At 43.1% G+C, this 19,214-nt stretch overlaps 1 protein-coding gene across 4 annotated transcripts in view; it reads left to right on the forward strand.

Annotated features, from left to right (window-relative positions):
* The window catches only part of abca7 (ATP-binding cassette, sub-family A (ABC1), member 7), a 43,571-nt gene that overhangs the window by 5,982 nt on the left and 18,375 nt on the right, over nt 1–19,214 (forward strand). For 2 of the 4 annotated variants that reach the window (XM_086161870.1, XM_086161872.1), the window contains 22 exons: nt 1,966–2,203; nt 4,133–4,272; nt 4,355–4,471; nt 4,556–4,753; nt 5,892–6,097; nt 6,164–6,340; nt 6,426–6,648; nt 8,410–8,631; nt 8,711–8,915; nt 10,109–10,222; nt 10,576–10,747; nt 10,841–10,972; nt 12,720–12,859; nt 12,952–13,089; nt 14,630–14,856; nt 14,939–14,996; nt 15,081–15,283; nt 15,778–15,898; nt 15,994–16,017; nt 18,588–18,733; nt 18,862–18,986; nt 19,091–19,198. In XM_086161870.1, coding sequence (XP_086017996.1) covers nt 1,966–2,203; nt 4,133–4,272; nt 4,355–4,471; nt 4,556–4,753; nt 5,892–6,097; nt 6,164–6,340; nt 6,426–6,648; nt 8,410–8,631; nt 8,711–8,915; nt 10,109–10,222; nt 10,576–10,747; nt 10,841–10,972; nt 12,720–12,859; nt 12,952–13,089; nt 14,630–14,856; nt 14,939–14,996; nt 15,081–15,283; nt 15,778–15,898; nt 15,994–16,017; nt 18,588–18,733; nt 18,862–18,986; nt 19,091–19,198 — 3,434 coding nt within the window. The remainder of the gene's footprint in view (nt 1–1,965; nt 2,204–4,132; nt 4,273–4,354; nt 4,472–4,555; nt 4,754–5,891; nt 6,098–6,163; nt 6,341–6,425; nt 6,649–8,409; nt 8,632–8,710; nt 8,916–10,108; nt 10,223–10,575; nt 10,748–10,840; nt 10,973–12,719; nt 12,860–12,951; nt 13,090–14,629; nt 14,857–14,938; nt 14,997–15,080; nt 15,284–15,777; nt 15,899–15,993; nt 16,018–18,587; nt 18,734–18,861; nt 18,987–19,090; nt 19,199–19,214) is intronic. The other 2 variants (XM_086161873.1, XM_086161874.1) reach the window with 2 other exon arrangements.

The raw sequence follows: 19,214 nt of genomic DNA on the forward strand, positions 1-19,214 counted from the left end.
CAATTGTCTTATGGCACTTTCCATATACTGCCATTCTGGACCACACTTTTGAAAATGATCTCCAGAAACCCAACTTTCAGCCACGAGCGGGCACTCTGCAATGGCGGCGCCTTTTTACCGGTGCAGTAACGTGGGCGGCCTAGAACAGTAGTTTTACATGGTTACATGGTTTAAACCAGGGGTCGGCAACCTTTAACACCCAAAGAGCCATTTGGACCCGGTTTCCTCGGAAAAGAAAACACCGGGAGCCGCTATTACTTTTTGACGTCTAAAATTAAGGTACCACTGTATATATTGCTTTTTATTACCTTTACACTTTGTATAAACAAGTGTGAAGTGTGTTGCTTCTGAAATTCACAAAGTATTACAGAGAAACTTAAATTTTATTTATGTAATGAACTGATTTTGAGCTTTGGGCTTTCAGAGCGTGTAGCGGAGCCTTGACCTGAATTTTAAAAATAAATCAGGAAAAAAAATCACTGTGTCAGTAAACAATAAAATATAATTATTTGCAAAATATCTTCATAAATATTTCTTTTACCTGGTTTATGGGACTTCTGCTCCTGAACTTCTGCGCTCAGCATCTGCAAATCGGGACTTTACCGGCTGGCGGGTATACCGGCTTCCGCGAGTGTGACGTTATTTTGAGCGGGGAAAAATGATAAATATAATTTAATTTAATATTTCAATAATCTTCCAACTTAGAACTAAAAGTTAAAATAAGGAATTAACACAAGTGAAATACACTTCAATTAAATATTTATAATTCATTTTCCCAAGCCACTCGGAGCCGCAGTGTAAAGACGGAAGAGCCGCGGGTTGCCGACCCCTGGTTTAAACCAAAGGGCCACGGTGTAAATGTAACTATATGTAACCAAAGGTAATGTCAAATAAATGTAACAGCTCCTTAATGTTAAATAACTCTGAAGTTATCATTAATTCAAAGCCAAAATGTTACATATGCATTCCCATCTTTCTTAGGCAGCCTTCCATCTGCATCAACTTTTCTCTTCCTGGACATTTAGAGATAATTTGGATTTCTCATTTCCACTGGTTGAAACTGTCATTGATGTAGATACACTGCGATCTAATGGCGGGATGCCGTCATTTTGCGGCATGAATTGTTGTAAATGTAGTTTATAGTCAATGCACGCGTTTGACTTCTTAATTTTAAGACATTCAGACCTTTTAAGACGTTCTCGTGGGTCATATCAAATGAATTTGGCTCGTGGGCCTTGGGTTTGGCACGTGTGGTTTAAAGCTTCAACTAGCTAGCTTCAGATACGTTTGCTGTCACTTTTAAATTTCATATAAAATGTTAGCAGTAATGCAACACCTCATTATGTGCAGACCAGCACGAACTCTGTATCCCATCTCGACTTCAGTTATTCAAACTCTACATCACGTGTCAAACTCCAGGCCTGCGGGCCAAATGTGGCCCGCCGCGTTATTTTATGCGGTCCAGGAGAACGTCTTAAAAGGTCTGATTCTCAACGCGTGCATTGACCATAAACTACATTTCCAACAATTCATGCCCATCATGTTTCCCGCAAAGTGACGGCATCCCGCCGTTAGACGGTAGCTTCTCCACATCAATGCCATTTTCAACCAGTGGAATTAAGAAATCCAAATTATCCTTAAATGTCCAGGAAAAGTTGATGCGGACGGAAGGCTGTTTCAAGAAAGATGGGAATCATATGAAATGAAAGATTTTGGATTTGAATAAGTAATAAATTTGGAGATATTTTACACGTTTATTCTACATAACATTTAGTTACATCTGGCCTTTTGAGGGCAACCACACCTTTGCTAACCCCGCTAATGCCTGCTTCTCTCTTTTTAAAATCATTTATTCGTATTCCACAGCTTCTCACCCGACGGAAAGTAATTGCATTTAATCGCTTGTGTACGTTTCCTCTCGGATTTATCGACTTCCTCCGTCGGGCTGATCTTCTCCCCCCGCAGTTTTCATCGCTCTCGAGCTTCACGGACATGAGCGCCGCTCTCCGCCTCCTGTCTCCGGAGAACCGGATAGCGCGACCCCGAGAGAGTTTCAGGGCCTTCTCCAGGATCATGTGTGGCCACCCCGAGGCCGGGGGGGAGAGAATCCCCTCGCTCAACTGGTACGAAGACAATGACATCAAGTCCTTTTTGGGGAAAAACGGCACTGAGGACACGGATCTGGACCGGGACAACAGCACCAGTAAGAGGCTTCACACGAGCCGTTTTGAGTGTCACTGGTTTTCAGTCCTCCTGCATAGCGTGATTTGCTTGCCGTCGCGCCACGTGTACTTTTTTGCAGACGATTATCTAATTTTTTTTTAAATAGATTTCACCGTTATTTCCGGGATTTAAGTTTACGCTCATAGGCAGACACCTCCATCCGCATGTGATCGGCCTCTCTGGAGACGGATGAATCGTTGCAGGGACTCCTGAAGGGATCGGCCGAAAGGAAAAGTTTATTTTTATATGGCCATTTTCAAAAAATTATCCCTCCTCTTTATTTAAAAGGCAGCTTGCAGAATAGTATCATTTTCACACTGCATTAACTCCTAAGGCAGGAGTCGGCAATATTTACCACCCAAAGAGCCATTGGAACCCGTTTCCCCACAGTAAATAAAAAAACAGGAGCCCCAAAAAAAAAACAAAAAAAACTGTGCAATATTTCATTTCACTGTGCAATATTCAGAACTGTGCAATATTTCATTTCATAACAGCTACACTACAATTTTTCCTTTTATCATACTATTGTGCACTCCTTACCTCACTTGTTACTAAGACACTTATAGTTTTATCACTTGTTTACTAAGACACTTTATAGTTTCACTGAGACACTTTATAGTTTATAGTTTATAGTTTATTTCTATTTCTGCCTTTTTCTTTTTATTATTCATTACTGTTATATTTTCTGTAACTCTGGCACAACAATTTCCTTCGGGATTAATAAAGTTGTTCTTATCTTATCTTATCTTTTGAAATGTAAAATGAATTAACACAGCATTTAATTTAATTTTTTTTTTCCTTTATGTTCTTATGCTTTTTTTTTAAATCACTGAACAACTGCGGAGAAAACAAAATTACATTTCTGCATGCAGCAAAACATTTTGAAAAAAAAAAGAAGTTGGATTGAAGGTTTATTTGAAGCAAAATACTCAATTCTTGGATGAAAAACAAAAAAACAGAAATGCCGTCCTCACTGTGTGCTGTCATCCTTTTACTGCAACAAAAATCTTTGTACTTAAGACCTTAAAACACTTTATAGCCTTGACTTTGACATTTTATAGTTTTATTTGTATTTCTTATTCTCCCCCCCCCCTTTTTTTTTTTTTACTGTTTATACAATTTCCTACTATTATTTATTATTGTTATATTTTACTTGAAACTCTGGCACAACAATTTCCTTCGGGATAAATAAAGTTGTTCTTATTCTTATTCTTAAAAAATATTTTAATGTTTTATTTAGACGTTACAAAATCGCCATAATCTTCAAATTTGAAATGGCATTTTAAAAACGATGGCGCTAAAATAAAATACATTTTATTATCGTTAATTATTTGCAAAAGCTACAGGGAGACGCAGCCGTTGGATCAGGATATCAGACTGTTGCGTTCTTTTTACATTGTGTTTCGTTTTTCTTCTTGGATTTACGAAAAACAAAAAACAGAAATGCCGTCCTCTCTCTGAGTGTTGTCACAAAACTTTTTATTTTTTTTGAACATTTATTAGAACAAGTTCCTTAACAGAGTTTTACACATTCTTACAAAACCTCATAACAAGATATACATTATACAATAATCTTTATGGGTCACTTATTTCCTCTATAGCACGTGAAAAATAAAATAAACCTAAAAAAAAAAAAAAAAAACACAAAGAAAAGCATCTAACTCAGTCAAATAGTGATAATATCTTCAACTCTCCAAATATACAAAAATATTTTAATACGTTTTATTTAGACGTGACAAGATCGCCACATTTGAAATGGCATTTTAAAAATGAAGGAACCAAAATAAAATACATTTTATTTTCGTTAGTTCATTGCAAAAGCTACAGGGAGACGCGTCCGAGGGATCAGGATATCAAGACTCTGTCGTGATCTGGTTACATAAGTGTTTCGCTTTTCTTCACCCGACAGCCCCGTTCTGCGAGGGTCTGATCCAGGGTCTGGAGTCCAACCCCTTGTCCCGCATCGTCTGGCAAGGAATCAAGCCGCTGTTCATTGGAAAACTGCTCTACACGCCCGACACTCCTGCGGTCCGGCAAGTCATGAGAGAGGTAAGAGTCAGACGGAAAACGGCGTCGCAGAGAATCCCTCGCCGTCGGTGAAGAAGTGAGCGATCCCTCTCGTCCGTCCAAGGTGAATCGGACCTTCCAGGACCTGCGGATCCTGCAGGAGCTCAACGAAGTCTGGATGGAGGTCGGACCCGTCGTCAGGGATTACATGCAGACCAGCGCCGAGCTTCAGCTGCTGCAGGTCTAATTCGACAGCTGCCGTTCCATTCGGTCTCCAAGCGCGCGTCCGTCGCTAATGCTTGTATTCCATGCGTCTGTGGAACAGGATCTGTTAAGGCGCCCCGAGGTTGCTGTGCTGGTCAACATGCGTTTGGAGAACACGTCCTGGACGGCTTCGCGGATCGCGCGTTTCCTGTCCGCGCCCCCGCCGGATGCAACCCGGAAGCCCGGAGCTCCCCTCACCTGGCTGGACGTCTACAACGACCTCAACCACAGCATCACCACCCTTGCACAAGTCACAGAGGTGTCATTCCCGCCGGAGCAGATCACGCTTGTGACTCTTCTTCTTCTTTCGGCTTTTCCCTTCAGGTGTCGCCACAGCGAGTCAACTTTCTCCATCTAACCCTATTCTCCGGATCCTCCTCTCTCACACCAACTACCTTCATATCCTCTCTCACTACGTCTATAAATCTTCTCTTTGGTCTTCCTCCAGACCTCTTGCCTGGCAGCTCCAATTCCAGCATCCGTCTACCAATATATTCTCTATCCCTCCTCTGTCCATGACCCAACCATCTCAGTCTGGCTTCTCTGAGCTTCTCTCCAAAACATCTAACATGTGCTGTTCCTCTGATAGACTCATTCCTGATCCTCTCCATCCCGGTCGCTCCCAAAGAGAACCTCAACATCTTCATCTCTGCCACCTCTAGTTCTGGCTCCTGTCTTTTGGTCATTGGAACAGTTTCTAGTCCAAACATCATCGCTGGTCTCACCACTGTCTTGTACACCTTTCCTTTTATTCTGGCTGAAAGTCTTCTATCACATAGTACCCCTGACACTTTTCTCCACCCATTCCAACCTGCTTGGACCATCTCTTCACCTCTTTTCCACACTCTCCGTTGCTCTGGACTGTTGACCCTAAGTACCTGAAATCCTCCAGCTTCTTGATCTCCACTCCCTGTAGCCTCACCGTTCCACCCGAGTTCCTCTCATTCACACACATATATTCTGTCTTGCTGCGACTAACTTTCATACCTCTCCTTTCCAGAGCATACCTCCACCTCTCTAGATTTTCCTCTACCTATTTTCTGCTCTCACTACAGATCCCAATGTCATCAGCAAACATCATGGTCCATGGGGATTCCTGTCTAACCTCATCTGTCAGCCTATCCATCACCATTGCGAACAAGAAGGGGCTCAGAGCTGACTCCTGATGGAGTCCCACCTCCACCTTGAACTTCTCTGTTACCCCTACAGCACACTGCACCAGTGTCTCACAGCGAGCATACATGTCTTGCACCAGTCTAACATACTTCTCTGCCACTCCAGACGTCCTCATACAATACCAGAGCTCCTCTCTTGGCACCCTGTCATATGCTTTTTCTGGGTCTATGTGAATGCTGGAATAAATGCACTTCATTAGCGTTTCCCGCTATCTCCTGCAGTGTTTCCCCTCGAACAAGCTGGAGGGGCTGGAGACCGAGGGGCATTTGATCGCCCGGGCTCTGAGGCTCCTGGAGGACAGACAGTTCTGGGCCGGCGTCGTTTTCCTGCTTCCAAACTCCTCGTCCTCCGAGCTGCCGCCCCACGTGTCCTACAAGATCAGGATGGACATCGACGATGTCACGCGCACGAATAAAATAAAGGACAGGTACGAAGGGAAATCTCCGCTTTTTTTATGGAAATCGAGATGACATTTGGATCGTTTACCTTTCAGATTCTGGGATCCTGGTCCGGCCGCCGACCCGTTCAGCGACATGCGCTACATCTGGGGCGGCTTCGTGTACGTCCAGGACCTGGTGGAGAGGGCGCTGATCCGCAGCCTGACGGGCGTCGAACAAACCACCGGCATCTACATCCAGCAGATGCCGTACCCCTGCTACGTGGACGACGTGTGAGTCGGAAGTCCGAATATTTCATCCGCGTGATTCCTTCGCATCTCCGAACATCACCCGTTTTTTTTTTTTTCCTTCCTCCAGCTTCCTCCGAGTGCTCAACCGCTCGCTTCCGCTTTTCATGACCCTGGCGTGGATCTACTCGGTGGCCATGATCATAAAAGGTGTGGTGTACGAGAAGGAGGCCCGGCTCAAGGAGACCATGAGGATCATGGGTCTGAGCACGGGGACGCTGTGGCTCAGCTGGTTCATCAGTAGCATCCTCCCTTTCCTGGTGTCCGCCGCGCTCCTCATCGGTCTGCTCAAGGCAAGATGGGAACACCGAGATACTCCTTTATCTGTTTCTGATACATTTTGCATCCAGTCCACGTCTGTACGTGAACCTTGACTCGTGAGTTTAATTCAATTCGTGACTGAGCTCCGAAATCAATTTGCTCGTACGTCGAAAAAATTGGATTTCCCCGTTAAAATGAATCGAAATGCTATTAATCTGTCGCGGTCCACCAAAAAAGTCCCGCCTTTTTTTTTCGTGATGCGTTTTTAACTGAGAAAAATAGACTTCATAAATACCATATCATTTATAAACAATAATAATTATGCATAATAAAAGAGAATGTGTATTTTATTGTATAAATTTGATTATCAGAATCAGAAAAACTTAATTTGTACCCGAGGGGTGTTTGGGGACACATGGGGTAGAATAAAATTAAAAGAAAAAGGAGAATTATATATATTATATAGGTATATATATGTGTGTGTGTGTGTGTGTGTATGTATGTACGTATGTATAAATATGTATATATATACGATACATATATATATGTGTGTGTGTGTGTGTATGATTCTCTTTTTAATTGTATTGGTTTATATATTTATTGTTTACACATATATATATATATATATATATATGATTCTCTTTTTTTTTTTTTTTTTTTTTTGAAATTTCCTTTTTTTGTATTTTTGATACATACATGTATACGCTGCTCTCACTCATGATATCTTACAGACAATAACACACACACACACACTTTACTCATGTTTTTCCATGATTGTATCTGGGCCACCTAGCCGTTGGCGGCACATCCGATTATTTTGTTGATTTCATGTCGCCGTGAGATCGTGAGAAACTTTTCGATTCCTCTGTATGTCCATCACATGCAGAGAAATTGACACTAAAACTTCCTGCAACGCGCGCGTCGTCGTCGTCGTCGTCAAACGCTCATCCCGCTCGCTCCTAACTCACATTTCGGTCGGTATCGCAAAACCACAAATCCTCTGACGGCAACGCCTCGTATCTTGAAAGAGCTCAAAAGTTGGCGCTCGTAAGTCAAGTTTCCGCTGCACAAAAACACTCAAAAACACTCAATGTAAGATGCTGAGGATGCAAACTCTAACACAGTGGTTCTTAACCTGGGTTCGATCGAACCCCAGGGGTTCGGCGAGTCAGTCTCAGGGGTTCGGCGGAGGTCAAGACACACATTGGTGATGACATCACTAGCCGCAGGTGATCACGCTACATAGCTCGGCCTATCCGTGCTGCGGGGATTTTGGCGCGCTCAGTTGTAGTAACTTGTGACTGTCGTGATGGTACGTCATGTGATTTCTTTCTTAATATCTTAATCCCTTCATACTGATTATGTCGGGCAAAAAAAGAAAGCGGTCGGAAGAATACGTACAATACGGATTCACATGTATGACGGAACGCGATTGGAATCGATGTCCTAACCGCATGATTTGCAAAGACAAGATGAGCAATTCTAGTCCAGCACCGGCAAAACTAAGGGAAGGCTTCCTTCAGCTGCATGGAGATGGGAACTACAAGAACATAGCGCTTGCTGGATTCAAGGTGAAGGGAGCCAGATTCCATGAAAAGGCTACTCTGCCTGTTCTTTGCACCCATTAACGAACCGATCCTCCATCCAATAAAGAAGGGTTCGGTGAATGCGCATGTAAAACAGGTGGGGTTCAGTACCTCCAACAAGGTTAAGAACCACTGGTCTAACAGCTTTTCTTTGTTATTTCCTGAAACACTCCCGTCCTTTCACTCGTCCTCTCACCTTCCTTCCAGTGGGGAGACATCCTGCCGTACAGCGATCCGTCCGTCGTGTTCTTCTTCCTGCTGGCGTTTGCTACCGCCACCATCATGCAGTCGTTCCTCATCAGTACCTTCTTCTCCAAGGCCAACCTGGCCGCCGCCTGCGGCGGCCTCATTTATTTCAGCCTGTACCTGCCCTACGTCCTGTGCGTGGCCTGGAGAGACCACCTCAACATCACTCACAAAGTCCTGGCCGTGAGTACGGCAGCCGCGTGGACTCGCGTTGGTAAAGTCCGACTGAACGGCGTTTCACTTTTTCACCTTCTTCTCTTAGAGTTTCCTCTCTCCCGTGGCCTTCGGGTTCGGCTGCGAGTACTTCTCTCAGTACGAGGAGCAGGGCGTCGGGATCCAGTGGTACAACCTGCATTTGAGCGCCGTGGAGGGCGACTCGTACAGCTTCACCATTTCTATCATCATGCTTTACGTAGACGCCTTCATCTACGCCGTGGCGGCCTGGTACATCGAGGCTGTGTTTCCTGGTAAGCCGGAGGTCACTTTAGTTTAGATCAGGGGGGTCGAACTCACGTACGGCGCTAATTTGATGTTGAACTGAAAAAAATACATGACGAACAACCTGAGATTCATTAAAAAAAAGTGCGATTTCCAACATTTTTTTTGTATTTTTCGCGATGGCGAGTCTCAGCGTAGCACATCCACACCAAGCATACAGGTTTCTTATTTCTTTTTTTTTATTTGCAAAACCCTACACTCCACATCCACTTTTGTCTTTTTTGACAACGACATCTTGCTGATGAGGGTGTCGGGGCCATCGGAACACCAAGTAGATTCTTAAAAATAAGACAAAATGCTATTTACAGACCCGGAAGCCGCATTGCTGCTACCTGCTGTAAGTTCTGAGTCACATAATGTGGTGCCGTGTTGCAGAAACCCACAAAAACAGTGTGTCTCCAGCAGACGATACAGGAACTGCATTTTTATTCCCAAAAAGTGGTTCATGATTTTTTTTATGGATTTTTTTTCAAATTGTAGATTTAAGATAAGATAAGATAAGAACAACTTTATTAATCCCGAAGGAAATTGTTGTGCCGGAGTTACAGAAAATATAACAGTAATAAATAATAAAAAGAAAAAGGCAGAATTAGAAATAAAAATAAACCATAAAGTGTCTCAGTGAAACTATACAGTGTCTTAGTAAACAAGTGATAAAACTATAAGTGTCTTAGTAACAAGTGAGGTAAGGAGTGCACAATAGTATGATAAAAGGAAAAATTGTAGTGTAGCTGTTATGAAATGAAATATTGCACAGTTCTGAATATTGCACAGATTGATTCCATGGGCTGAGTTGGACGTATGTTTGACCCCCTGTTTTAGATTATAAATATATTTGGCTGATAAGCTGAATTCAGAGGAGTGAATCTAAATATACTGAAAATGGTTAGATTTTAACTCTCCAATAGGCTTTTATTATGTCACACACTTAAAGGGAAATGTTTGACTGCTGTAAATGGGAGAAGTTGAGTAAAACTACTCTTTCGATTCTATTTTGTTCTAAAAAAAAAAAAAAAAATAGAATTAGGCTCGGAAAAGTAAAGGTAGCGTCAGCAATTCATTTATTCATTCATTTATTTTTTCAAGATGCATTATTTATCCTGCGTCCAAGTGCACACATGGGCCGTGTTTCTGTTTAACCACCTGGATATTTGCATCTCAGGTGAATACGGGATCCCCAGGCCCTGGTACTTCGTCTTCCAGGTCAACTACTGGGGCGGCGCGCCCCTGGAGGCCGGCCTGCCGATCCCCGCGGCGCCCGCCGAGCAGGATGAAGGTAGGAAGAGGAGGAAAACGCCGCGTGCACCAGTTTAAAGACCGTACTGGTTGTTTTGGAAGCGTAAGCCTATTAACCGGCAAATCAAGTTAATGCATTGAGACAATAATCCCATTGAGTGCGCGGTTCAAGACCTCAAGGAGACCGAATATGAGCATCAGCCCAGGCTTTGCGGCATCCAGCCGGCTGAGGGGTCGGTTCTCCGGCGCTCCTGAGCAGCTTGCTGTAATGTGTTTAGTGGAATCGGGTCATCGGCGTGGAGCAGCATTAATTATTGGTGTCACACACAAAAAATGTTTTTCACGCCTCGCATGTTTTTAATCCGGTGGTTCATCCACCAAATGAACGCGCAGATCCCATCGAGCCGGAGCCGCGGGATCTGGCCCTCGGCGTCAGCATCAGAAACCTGGTGAAGATTTACAAGAAAGGGGCCAAGCTGGCCGTCAACCATCTCAACCTGAAGTTCTACGAGGGACAGATCACCTCGTTTCTGGGTCACAACGGAGCCGGCAAGACCACCACCATGTAGGACTCGCGTGGGATTATTGCCATAGGAGTGTTTTTTTTTTTTGTCAGGAAACAAAGTGTTTTAGCCTGGCGTGTGTGTTTGTGCGGCAGATCTATCCTGACCGGCCTCTTCCCCCCCACCTCCGGGACAGTTTACATCCGGGGGATGGACATTCGCCACGACATGGACGTGATCAGGAGGACGCTGGGAGTGTGTCCGCAACACAACGTCCTGTTTGACATGTAAGGCCGGCTCTTTTATTGCATCCCGAGACAGCAGGGACGGTTTTTCCTGATACGCCTCTTTGCAAAATGTCATTTAAGAAATCCCTGTGTTTCATTCCTTTCCATATTTGATCCCACGATGGGGGAAATTCAACGTTCACAGCAGCGGCACGGGACGGAAAAGTGTCCAAACAGTAATAGAAATAATATGCAAATATTCCAGATTAACTTGAAATGAAGAAAAACTTTATTAACATTGGTTTTTAGTCTGTAACGGAAAAGATTCAAAGTGCATCGATTTGCATGAAATTGTAAAAAATTAAATCCTTTTTTAAACTATAAACATTTTTTGACCGGAAAAATCGAATTAAATAAACATAATAAATAGTAATACATTCAAATTGATCAGCAACATTAACTCAGGAGCACAATATAGAACACGCTTTAACCTACAAAACAAAAATGGAATAAAACAATTTGTGCTGATTTTTTTTTTATTTATTTTATTTTTTGAATTAAGATGATGAAGACAGGATTAATGGCGACAAATAGCACGTTTTGCAGTGCACGGATTTTGGAAGCGGGGTTTGAATTATGATACTGCAGTTCACTGCACTTTATTTCTCCTGCTTTGTGTGTGTGTGTGTGTGTGTGTGTGTGTGTGTGTGTGTATGTGTGTGTGTGCATGCTCGGTGCGAAAAACTGCACTACTATACAGGTACTACTACTACTAAACTACTAAACAGTGGAAAAATACGCACTATTTGAGAAGCGATGATATAGATACAAAATAAACAAAGAAAAAAAAAAAATATATATATATATGTATATAGTTGTAGAATACAAAATATAAAAAGAAATGAGAAATGCCTTGTGCAAGGAATGGTGAATGATATGGGTAGTAAAAATTAATTTTAAAAATTATGCAAATATAAATAATGCATTGATGACAGTGGTAAGTCACACAAATTATTACTATTATTATTTATAACTTTTCTTTCTTTTTAGCTAAAATAGTCAAGTTAGAAATGTGTGGTACTGTAGAGGTTTCCAAATGTGCAGCCTTCTTCCCAAACACTCCCAGAGATTGTTTGATTATACCAATGTTGAGTGCACAAATACCCATTATCCTCTGCAAACGCTATTTTCTGTTATTTTTGGCAAAAATCGACTTTTTCAAGTCATTTAAAAGAAAAGGACAATCGCAACGTATGAAGGAAGCACCCAAACCCAATGTTGGATTCAGGTTTTCAGGGTAAAAAGTGCTTTGTTTACAAGTCCAGGGACAGTCAGGTACAGTTCCAACACGGGCGGCTTTTTTTGGCACACACACACACACACACACACACACACACACACACACACACACACACACACACACACACACACACACACACCGGGCGATAATCCAGCGGCCTCGCTGCAAAGCAAAGCTGTTAAAGCAACGACACAAAGTTTTTATTTACCAGTGAAAGGTGATACAATCAAGCGCATTTATATTTACTAAAATTCATTCATGATTTTACTACTGGAGGTGCAACATGGCGCTAACAGACTTTTTAATTCCTCTTCCCTCAGACGCAGGGAATCTTCAAATCTTTGTAGTTAACAGTTAAGACAATTTATGTTTCATTGTATTTCTTATTCTTCCTCCTTCCTACTATTATCTATTACTGTTGTGTTTTTGCTCTGGCACAACAATTTCCTTCGGGATAAATAAAGTTGTTCTTCATTCTCATTTTGTTTTTTCCCTTTGCGTTCCCAGCCTGACGGTGGAGGAACACGTGTGGTTCTACGGTCGCCTCAAGGGTCTGTCCGAAGCGGAGGTCAGAGCCGAGCTGGACACGCTGCTGGAGGATGTCGGCCTTTTGCACAAAAGACACGAACAAGCCAAAAACCTCTCCGGTGAAACTCCAAAAATCATCCCCCCCCCCGCCCGCCCTCCTCTCCGGGTTCTTTTACTTTTCCGCAGCTGAAATTCATCCCTTTCCTCTCAGGTGGCATGCAAAGGAAGCTCTCCGTGGCGATAGCGTTTGTCGGAGGTTCCAAGGTGGTGGTTTTGGACGAGCCCACCGCCGGCGTCGACCCCTACTCCCGCCGGGGGATCTGGGATCTGTTGCTGAAATACCGCAAAGGTGTGAGACAAATTTGAGCCGACGTCTTCTGACTTCTGTCTTCTGACTTGCATTAGTTTTTGATGCAAGGCGGTAAAATTAGGTCGACGTTTTCTAACAAGTGACCTGCAGAAACCGTCTGTCAGAAGCTGTGAATGACAGAATGAATGTTATATATCTATATGTGTGAATGAAAGGGTGTATTCTTGTGTCTCTTTATAACGTCTGGATGATTGTACGTCTTTATCCAATGTGACTGAGAAAGGTTGCATTTTTTGACGTGGGCGGTCGCATGTCTCTAAATGACATATGAATGAGAGGGTGAATGGATTCATGTTTCGATGATATGTAAATGAAAGGGTGAATTGTGGTATGTCTGTTTTATGATTGAAAGGTTGCATTTTTCAATATGAAAGGGTGAATGGATGTATATCTACATGACTGAATGAGAGGGTGAATGGCTGCATGTCTATATTTTATGTGTGAATGGGAGGATGAATGGTTATAATGTATGTATAGATCAGGGGTCGGCAACCCGTAACACCCAAACAGCCGTTTGGACCCGGTTTCCTCGGAAAAGAAAACACAGGGAGCCGCAATTACTTTTTGACATCTAAAATTAAGGTACCACTGTATATATTGCTTTTTATTACCGTTACACTTTGTATAAATAAGTGTGTAGTGTGTTGCTTCTGAAATTCACAAAGTATTACAGAGAAAATTTAATTTATGTAATGAACTCATTTTGAGCTTTGGGCTTTCAGAGCGTGTAGCGGAGCCTTGACCTGAATTTTAAAAATAAATCGGGAAAAAATCACTGTGTCAGTAAACAATAAAAAATAAATATTTGCAAAATATCTTCATAAATATTTCTTTTACCCGGTTTATGGGACTTGTGCTCCTGAACTTCTGCGCTCAGCATCTGCAAATCGGGACTTTACCGGCTGGCGGGTATACCGGCTTCCGCGAGGGTGACGTTATTTTGAGCGGCGAAAAATAATAAATATAATTTTATTTAATTTTTCAAGATCACAATAATCTTCCAACTTAGAACTAAAAGTAAAAAAAAGGAATTAACACAAATGAAATACACTTCAATTAAATATTTGTAATTTATTTTCCCAAGCCTCTCGGAGCCGCTGTGTAAAGATAAAAGAGCCGCATGGGTTGCCGACCCCTGGACTAGATGATGTGTGAATGAAAGGTGAATTGTTGTGACTTTATGACATGTACATGAGAGGGTGAAAGGTTACATTTTTTGATATGAGAGTGTGAATGGTTGTATATCTACATGCTGAATAAAATAGAGGGTGTATGGTTATAAGAATAAGAACAACTTTATCTATCCCGAAGGAAATTGTTGTGCCAGAGTTTCAAGTAAAGCATAACAATAATAAATAATAGTAGGAAATATATATATAATATATGGTGGGAATGAAAGGGAGAATTGTTGTGACTATGGCGTGCACGAGTGGGTTGTATGAGAAGGTTAAAGGTTGCATTTTTCGGCATGAGAGGGTTCGGATAATGAAGGAATGAATGTCTTCTTTACTTTTTCCAGACCGCACCATCATCCTGTCGACCCACTACATGGACGAGGCGGAGCTGCTGGGCGACCGCATCGCCATCATCTCGCAGGGGAAGCTGTGCTGCTGCGGCTCGCCGCTCTTCCTCAAATCCAGACTGGGGTCCGGATACTACCTGACCGTGGTCAAGAAGGAGGGACTGGACCACAGCACGCCCTGCAGCGCCAGCGCCAGCTGCAACAAGATGCCAGCGCCCACCAAGGTTTGGTGGACCGTCCCACGGCGTCGTAGATCGTGTGTCCGAGAAAAATCCGCCCTCCGCTGAAGATCTACTTGTGTTTCAGGACAGCGATTCCTCCATCAGTGAAGACACCGGGCTCGGAAGTGAGGACAGTGGCTTTTGTGAGTGTTAAACTTAAGTTCGGTGCGATCCAGAGGTCTTAAAGCGATGATTGAATGAGAAAAGACGCCGTCTTTTTTTGTCAGCCCTGGCAGCTCTGCTCCACCTGGCTCAGCAGCACATCCCGGGCGCGAGGCTGGCGGAGGAGTCGGGGCACGAGGCGGTGATAAACGTGCCGCAGTCGGCGGCCAAAAACAGCAGCCTGGGCGTCTTCCTGTCCGAAATGGACCAGAGGCTGGGCGAGCTGGGCATCAGGAGCTACGGCCTGTCGGACAGTACGCTGGAGGAAGTACGACTTGGCGTTTCTGGATAGATCGCTTTAACCAAACACGAGACAAAACACACAACATCCTTCAGTTCCAGTTCCTGCGATACAAATGTTCAACATCGTGTCCAAAATCTGCTCTTTTTGGGTTTGAGGTCCGTCCTCGGACACTATTATGACATCTAGTCACAATTTAAAAAAGAAAAACCTCGACAGTCACAAGGATATTTCAAGTCAGAAACACGTGGCTGCAGAAACAGTGATCTTCGTATTCCCGGCCGCGTGCGCTCAGCCGGGTTTTAGCAGAAACGCCGGATATTTGTAGAGCAGCCAAGGTCGTAATGGGCTTAGCCTTAGCATTGGATTAGCGGTGATAGCGGACTTCTGGAGCAGGATCTGCACCGACCCCTCCTGGTCGGGGCGGTAAAGCAAATGCCAAACTCCTCGTCTTCTTAAGACACGAAGCGAGGAAAAACTCCACGCGGACGACCTCCTCATCGCTTCCGTCCTTTTCCCAGATCTTCCTCCGGGTGGCCGAAGAGACGGGCGTGGACGTGGAGCCGGAGCCGTGGACGAAGCCGCCGGAGCGGCCGGCAGGAGGAACGGCGGAGGGGCAGCAAGCCGAAGAGCAAGAGACAGGTGCGCTCACACTTGTTTCGCGTAACGGGTTTCTAATTCTGCCGTTTCATGCCGATCTGTTTTTTTTTTTTTTTCCCCCCCCATAATGCTGCCAGGAAGGAAAAGACTTGGTAAACAAGGTATTTTCATATCACGCTACCCCAAAGTGCACTCGCGATTAGACACATGGTTAAATTTTCACCGTCTGCAGAATACAACTTTTTGATTAAAAAAATGCATTAGTCAAACTAGAGCTCGACTTGCTTGTAAAGTAGAAAACACTTTCAATTCAGTTATTCATTATTTGTTGTTTAAGCAGAGTTTGCCCTGGACAAGCAGTCAGAGAAGAAAACCACTGCCTAGCAAGGGTGCTGGATCAAAAAGAATGGACTTATTAGAGTTTGGAAAAAATCTGCACGACAAAAAATATGCTCCAAAAAGAAAATACGATTTATTTTACATATAACACAAAGCACTTATTCTCGCACGCGTGACTTTTTTAGCAAAAACTAGGCTCTTCCTTAGATTCTTATCGGAAAAATATGTCTTTACAAATATGTTATTTGAAGAGAATGATCATGTGATCGATTCCCTCCCTTTTTTTTGTGCCTGTTGTTGTGTATATGTTGTCCTTGTAACATTAAACATTCTCTTCATTACTTTTCGAGAACCGACCCCTAGACACCGATACTTTTTTACATTTTTACACATGTACAGATATCTACAAATGGGGACTGAAAAAGCCTTTGTGATTGAAGGTTTTCAGCATCCAAAAAATATCTACATAAGGGATCAGACCAACACACCAACAGAGAAAATTAATATAGACACAAAGAATACCTTATATGTTGTGGACGGACACAGATAAACAGATGGACAGACCTGCGGACATAAACAAGGTTTAATATCAAAGTTCTCATTTAATCCTTGTGGGGTTAGTGTACCAAGCATGTAAATCCAGAATAACTCCCGTTTTAAAAGTATGAACTCTGGATCGTCCCTCTGCGTGGACACTTTAGCCTCTTTCCCGAGGTTTTTCAAGGTCCAGACATTGTGTGTTGCTTCCATGAAAGGACCCATCACAGGACCAAATTCAGTGGACCCTCGCTATTTTGTGGATTTGAATTATTTTTTGTGATGAAATAGCCATATTCTAGCCTAAGAAGAAAAAAAAAACAGTAAAAAATATAGTAAATTTGACTAGAATTCATTTTATAGAATACGAGATCTCCCTTGCCCTCCCTTCCCCTCCCAAAGATACCCAGCATTGCGAACTCTCGCTCTTACGGACACAAGATCTGACACGGAATAACATTGGCTAAGTAGATCCATACTTGGCTTCTATTGGCTGATTGAGCCTATTGTTGTGTTCCTCATGTTGATTAGTTCATGGAGCGAAGCGGCTGATCGCCTTGTAAGTTGTGCCGAGCATACAAGTCCTGGTCCACTTCGCTGCCTCTGGCTTAAGGGTGAATACTGTCCACTTGGGTCCCCATGCTGTTTAGTGTACTGAGTAAGAGTGTGGGAAGCGTAATACAGTGGATGATGGGTTGATAAAAGTTCATGGGAGGTTCAAAAAGGGTTGGATGAGGTTAGTTGAGGGTTAATATACTGTATCTGTAAATACCATCAAAATTACCACGTCTCTACTTTGCAGAAATTCACTTTTCCCCAGGGGTCTTGGAACGTAACTCCTGAGAAAAGTGAGGGTCTACTGTATTTGTATACTGTATTTGTCGCTCTCTCGTTCACAAATAATATGGAGACCTAAAACCATTCACTCTCCCAACCATTTGTCATAGAGATATTAAGAATAAGGTTAACTTTATTTATCCCAAAGGAAATTGTTGTGCCAGAGTTTCAAGTAAAACACAACAATAATAAATATTCAGCCATTCGCTCTCGCATTCACATATTCTATAGATGTACGGCCATTTGCTCTCATTCACACGTCAAATAGACGTACGTTACATTACATTACATTACATTACATTAAAGCCATGAAGCAGACGTTTTTATCCCAAGCGACTCACAAAAATTGCAATTCAATAACCGAAGATCCAAAGTACCAGTCGTCGTTATTTAGAAGTCACTACTCTACCAAGTAGCCATCAAAAAAACATATATCTTCACCAAGCACTACCCCCCCCCCCCCCCCCCCCCAAAAAAAAACAAACAAAAAAAATATGAAGAAATTAATGTATGTATGTATAAGTGATCACTTCTGACTTCCGACTACTGGTACTTTGGATCTTCGGTGACTGAATTGCACTTTTTGTAAGCCAAATGACTAATATACAACCATTCACTCATTCATTCACACTTTATATGTGCATACAACCTTTTTCCCTCTAATTCGCACGTAATATGGAGGGATATCATTCACTCCTCCATGTGTCATATAAAAACGTAACACCGTTCACTCTCTCATTCACAGGTCATATTAATGTACAATCGTTCACCCATTCATTTACATGTCAGAAAGATACACACAGCCATTTCAACCTCATATAGATGTACAACCATTCACTTACGCTTGTAGGTCATATTGACCTCCAGCCATCCTCTCTCTAACCATTCATGACGCCATCAAATTTCATTTCAGTGCGGATTTTTTTTTGTTCAACGTCGACAAAACTATGGAATAATCTCCACGGTGCAAATAATGAATATGTCAGTTGAAGGTTTCCTTGTGCCCTCTGGCCTGCAGAGCCCCAGGAAACCGACCCGCTGAGCGGCGACGGCCGAGGCGGGCCGCCGCTGAGCGGCTGGTGGGTGACGTGGCAGCAGCTGAGGGCCCTCTTCATAAAACGCTGGCTTTACGCCCGCAGGAGTCGCCGGGGCTTCTTTGCTCAGGTGCTGCGAATAAAAAAAATAATAATCAAAACAGGACAGGGTTCTCCGGAATTCCTCCTAAATGAAATATTAATAATAAATAAATCACAATCACCGCTGGCCTCATCAGGACGCTTTTCTCGCTTCAGATCGTTCTGCCGGCCGTTTTCGTACTGGTGGCCTTGCTCTTCAGCCTCATCGTGCCTCCGTTCGGGAAATATCCTGCCCTGCAGCTGCAGCCCTGGATGTACGGAGAGCAATTCACCTTCTTCAGGTACAACCGTACTTGTTTTCCTGACGTCCCCGTCAGAAATGATGGCGGCGGTTGTTATTTTGGTTGTTATTTTTTTTTTTTTTTTTTTTTTGTCATATTTGCAGCAACGACGCCCCCGGCCATCCCGCCATGGAGAACCTGCTGGAAGCTCTGCTCGACCAGCCAGGTTTTGGTACTAAATGCATGGAAAAAGAGACGGAAGACAACAATACGTAAGGCTAAAATCTG

The sequence above is a fragment of the Fistularia commersonii genome, chromosome 16, assembly GCF_037954325.1.
Source record: "Fistularia commersonii isolate RoL2024-O1a breed Wild chromosome 16, RoL_Fcom_v1.0, whole genome shotgun sequence".
Taxonomy (NCBI): Eukaryota; Metazoa; Chordata; class Actinopteri; order Syngnathiformes; family Fistulariidae; genus Fistularia; species Fistularia commersonii.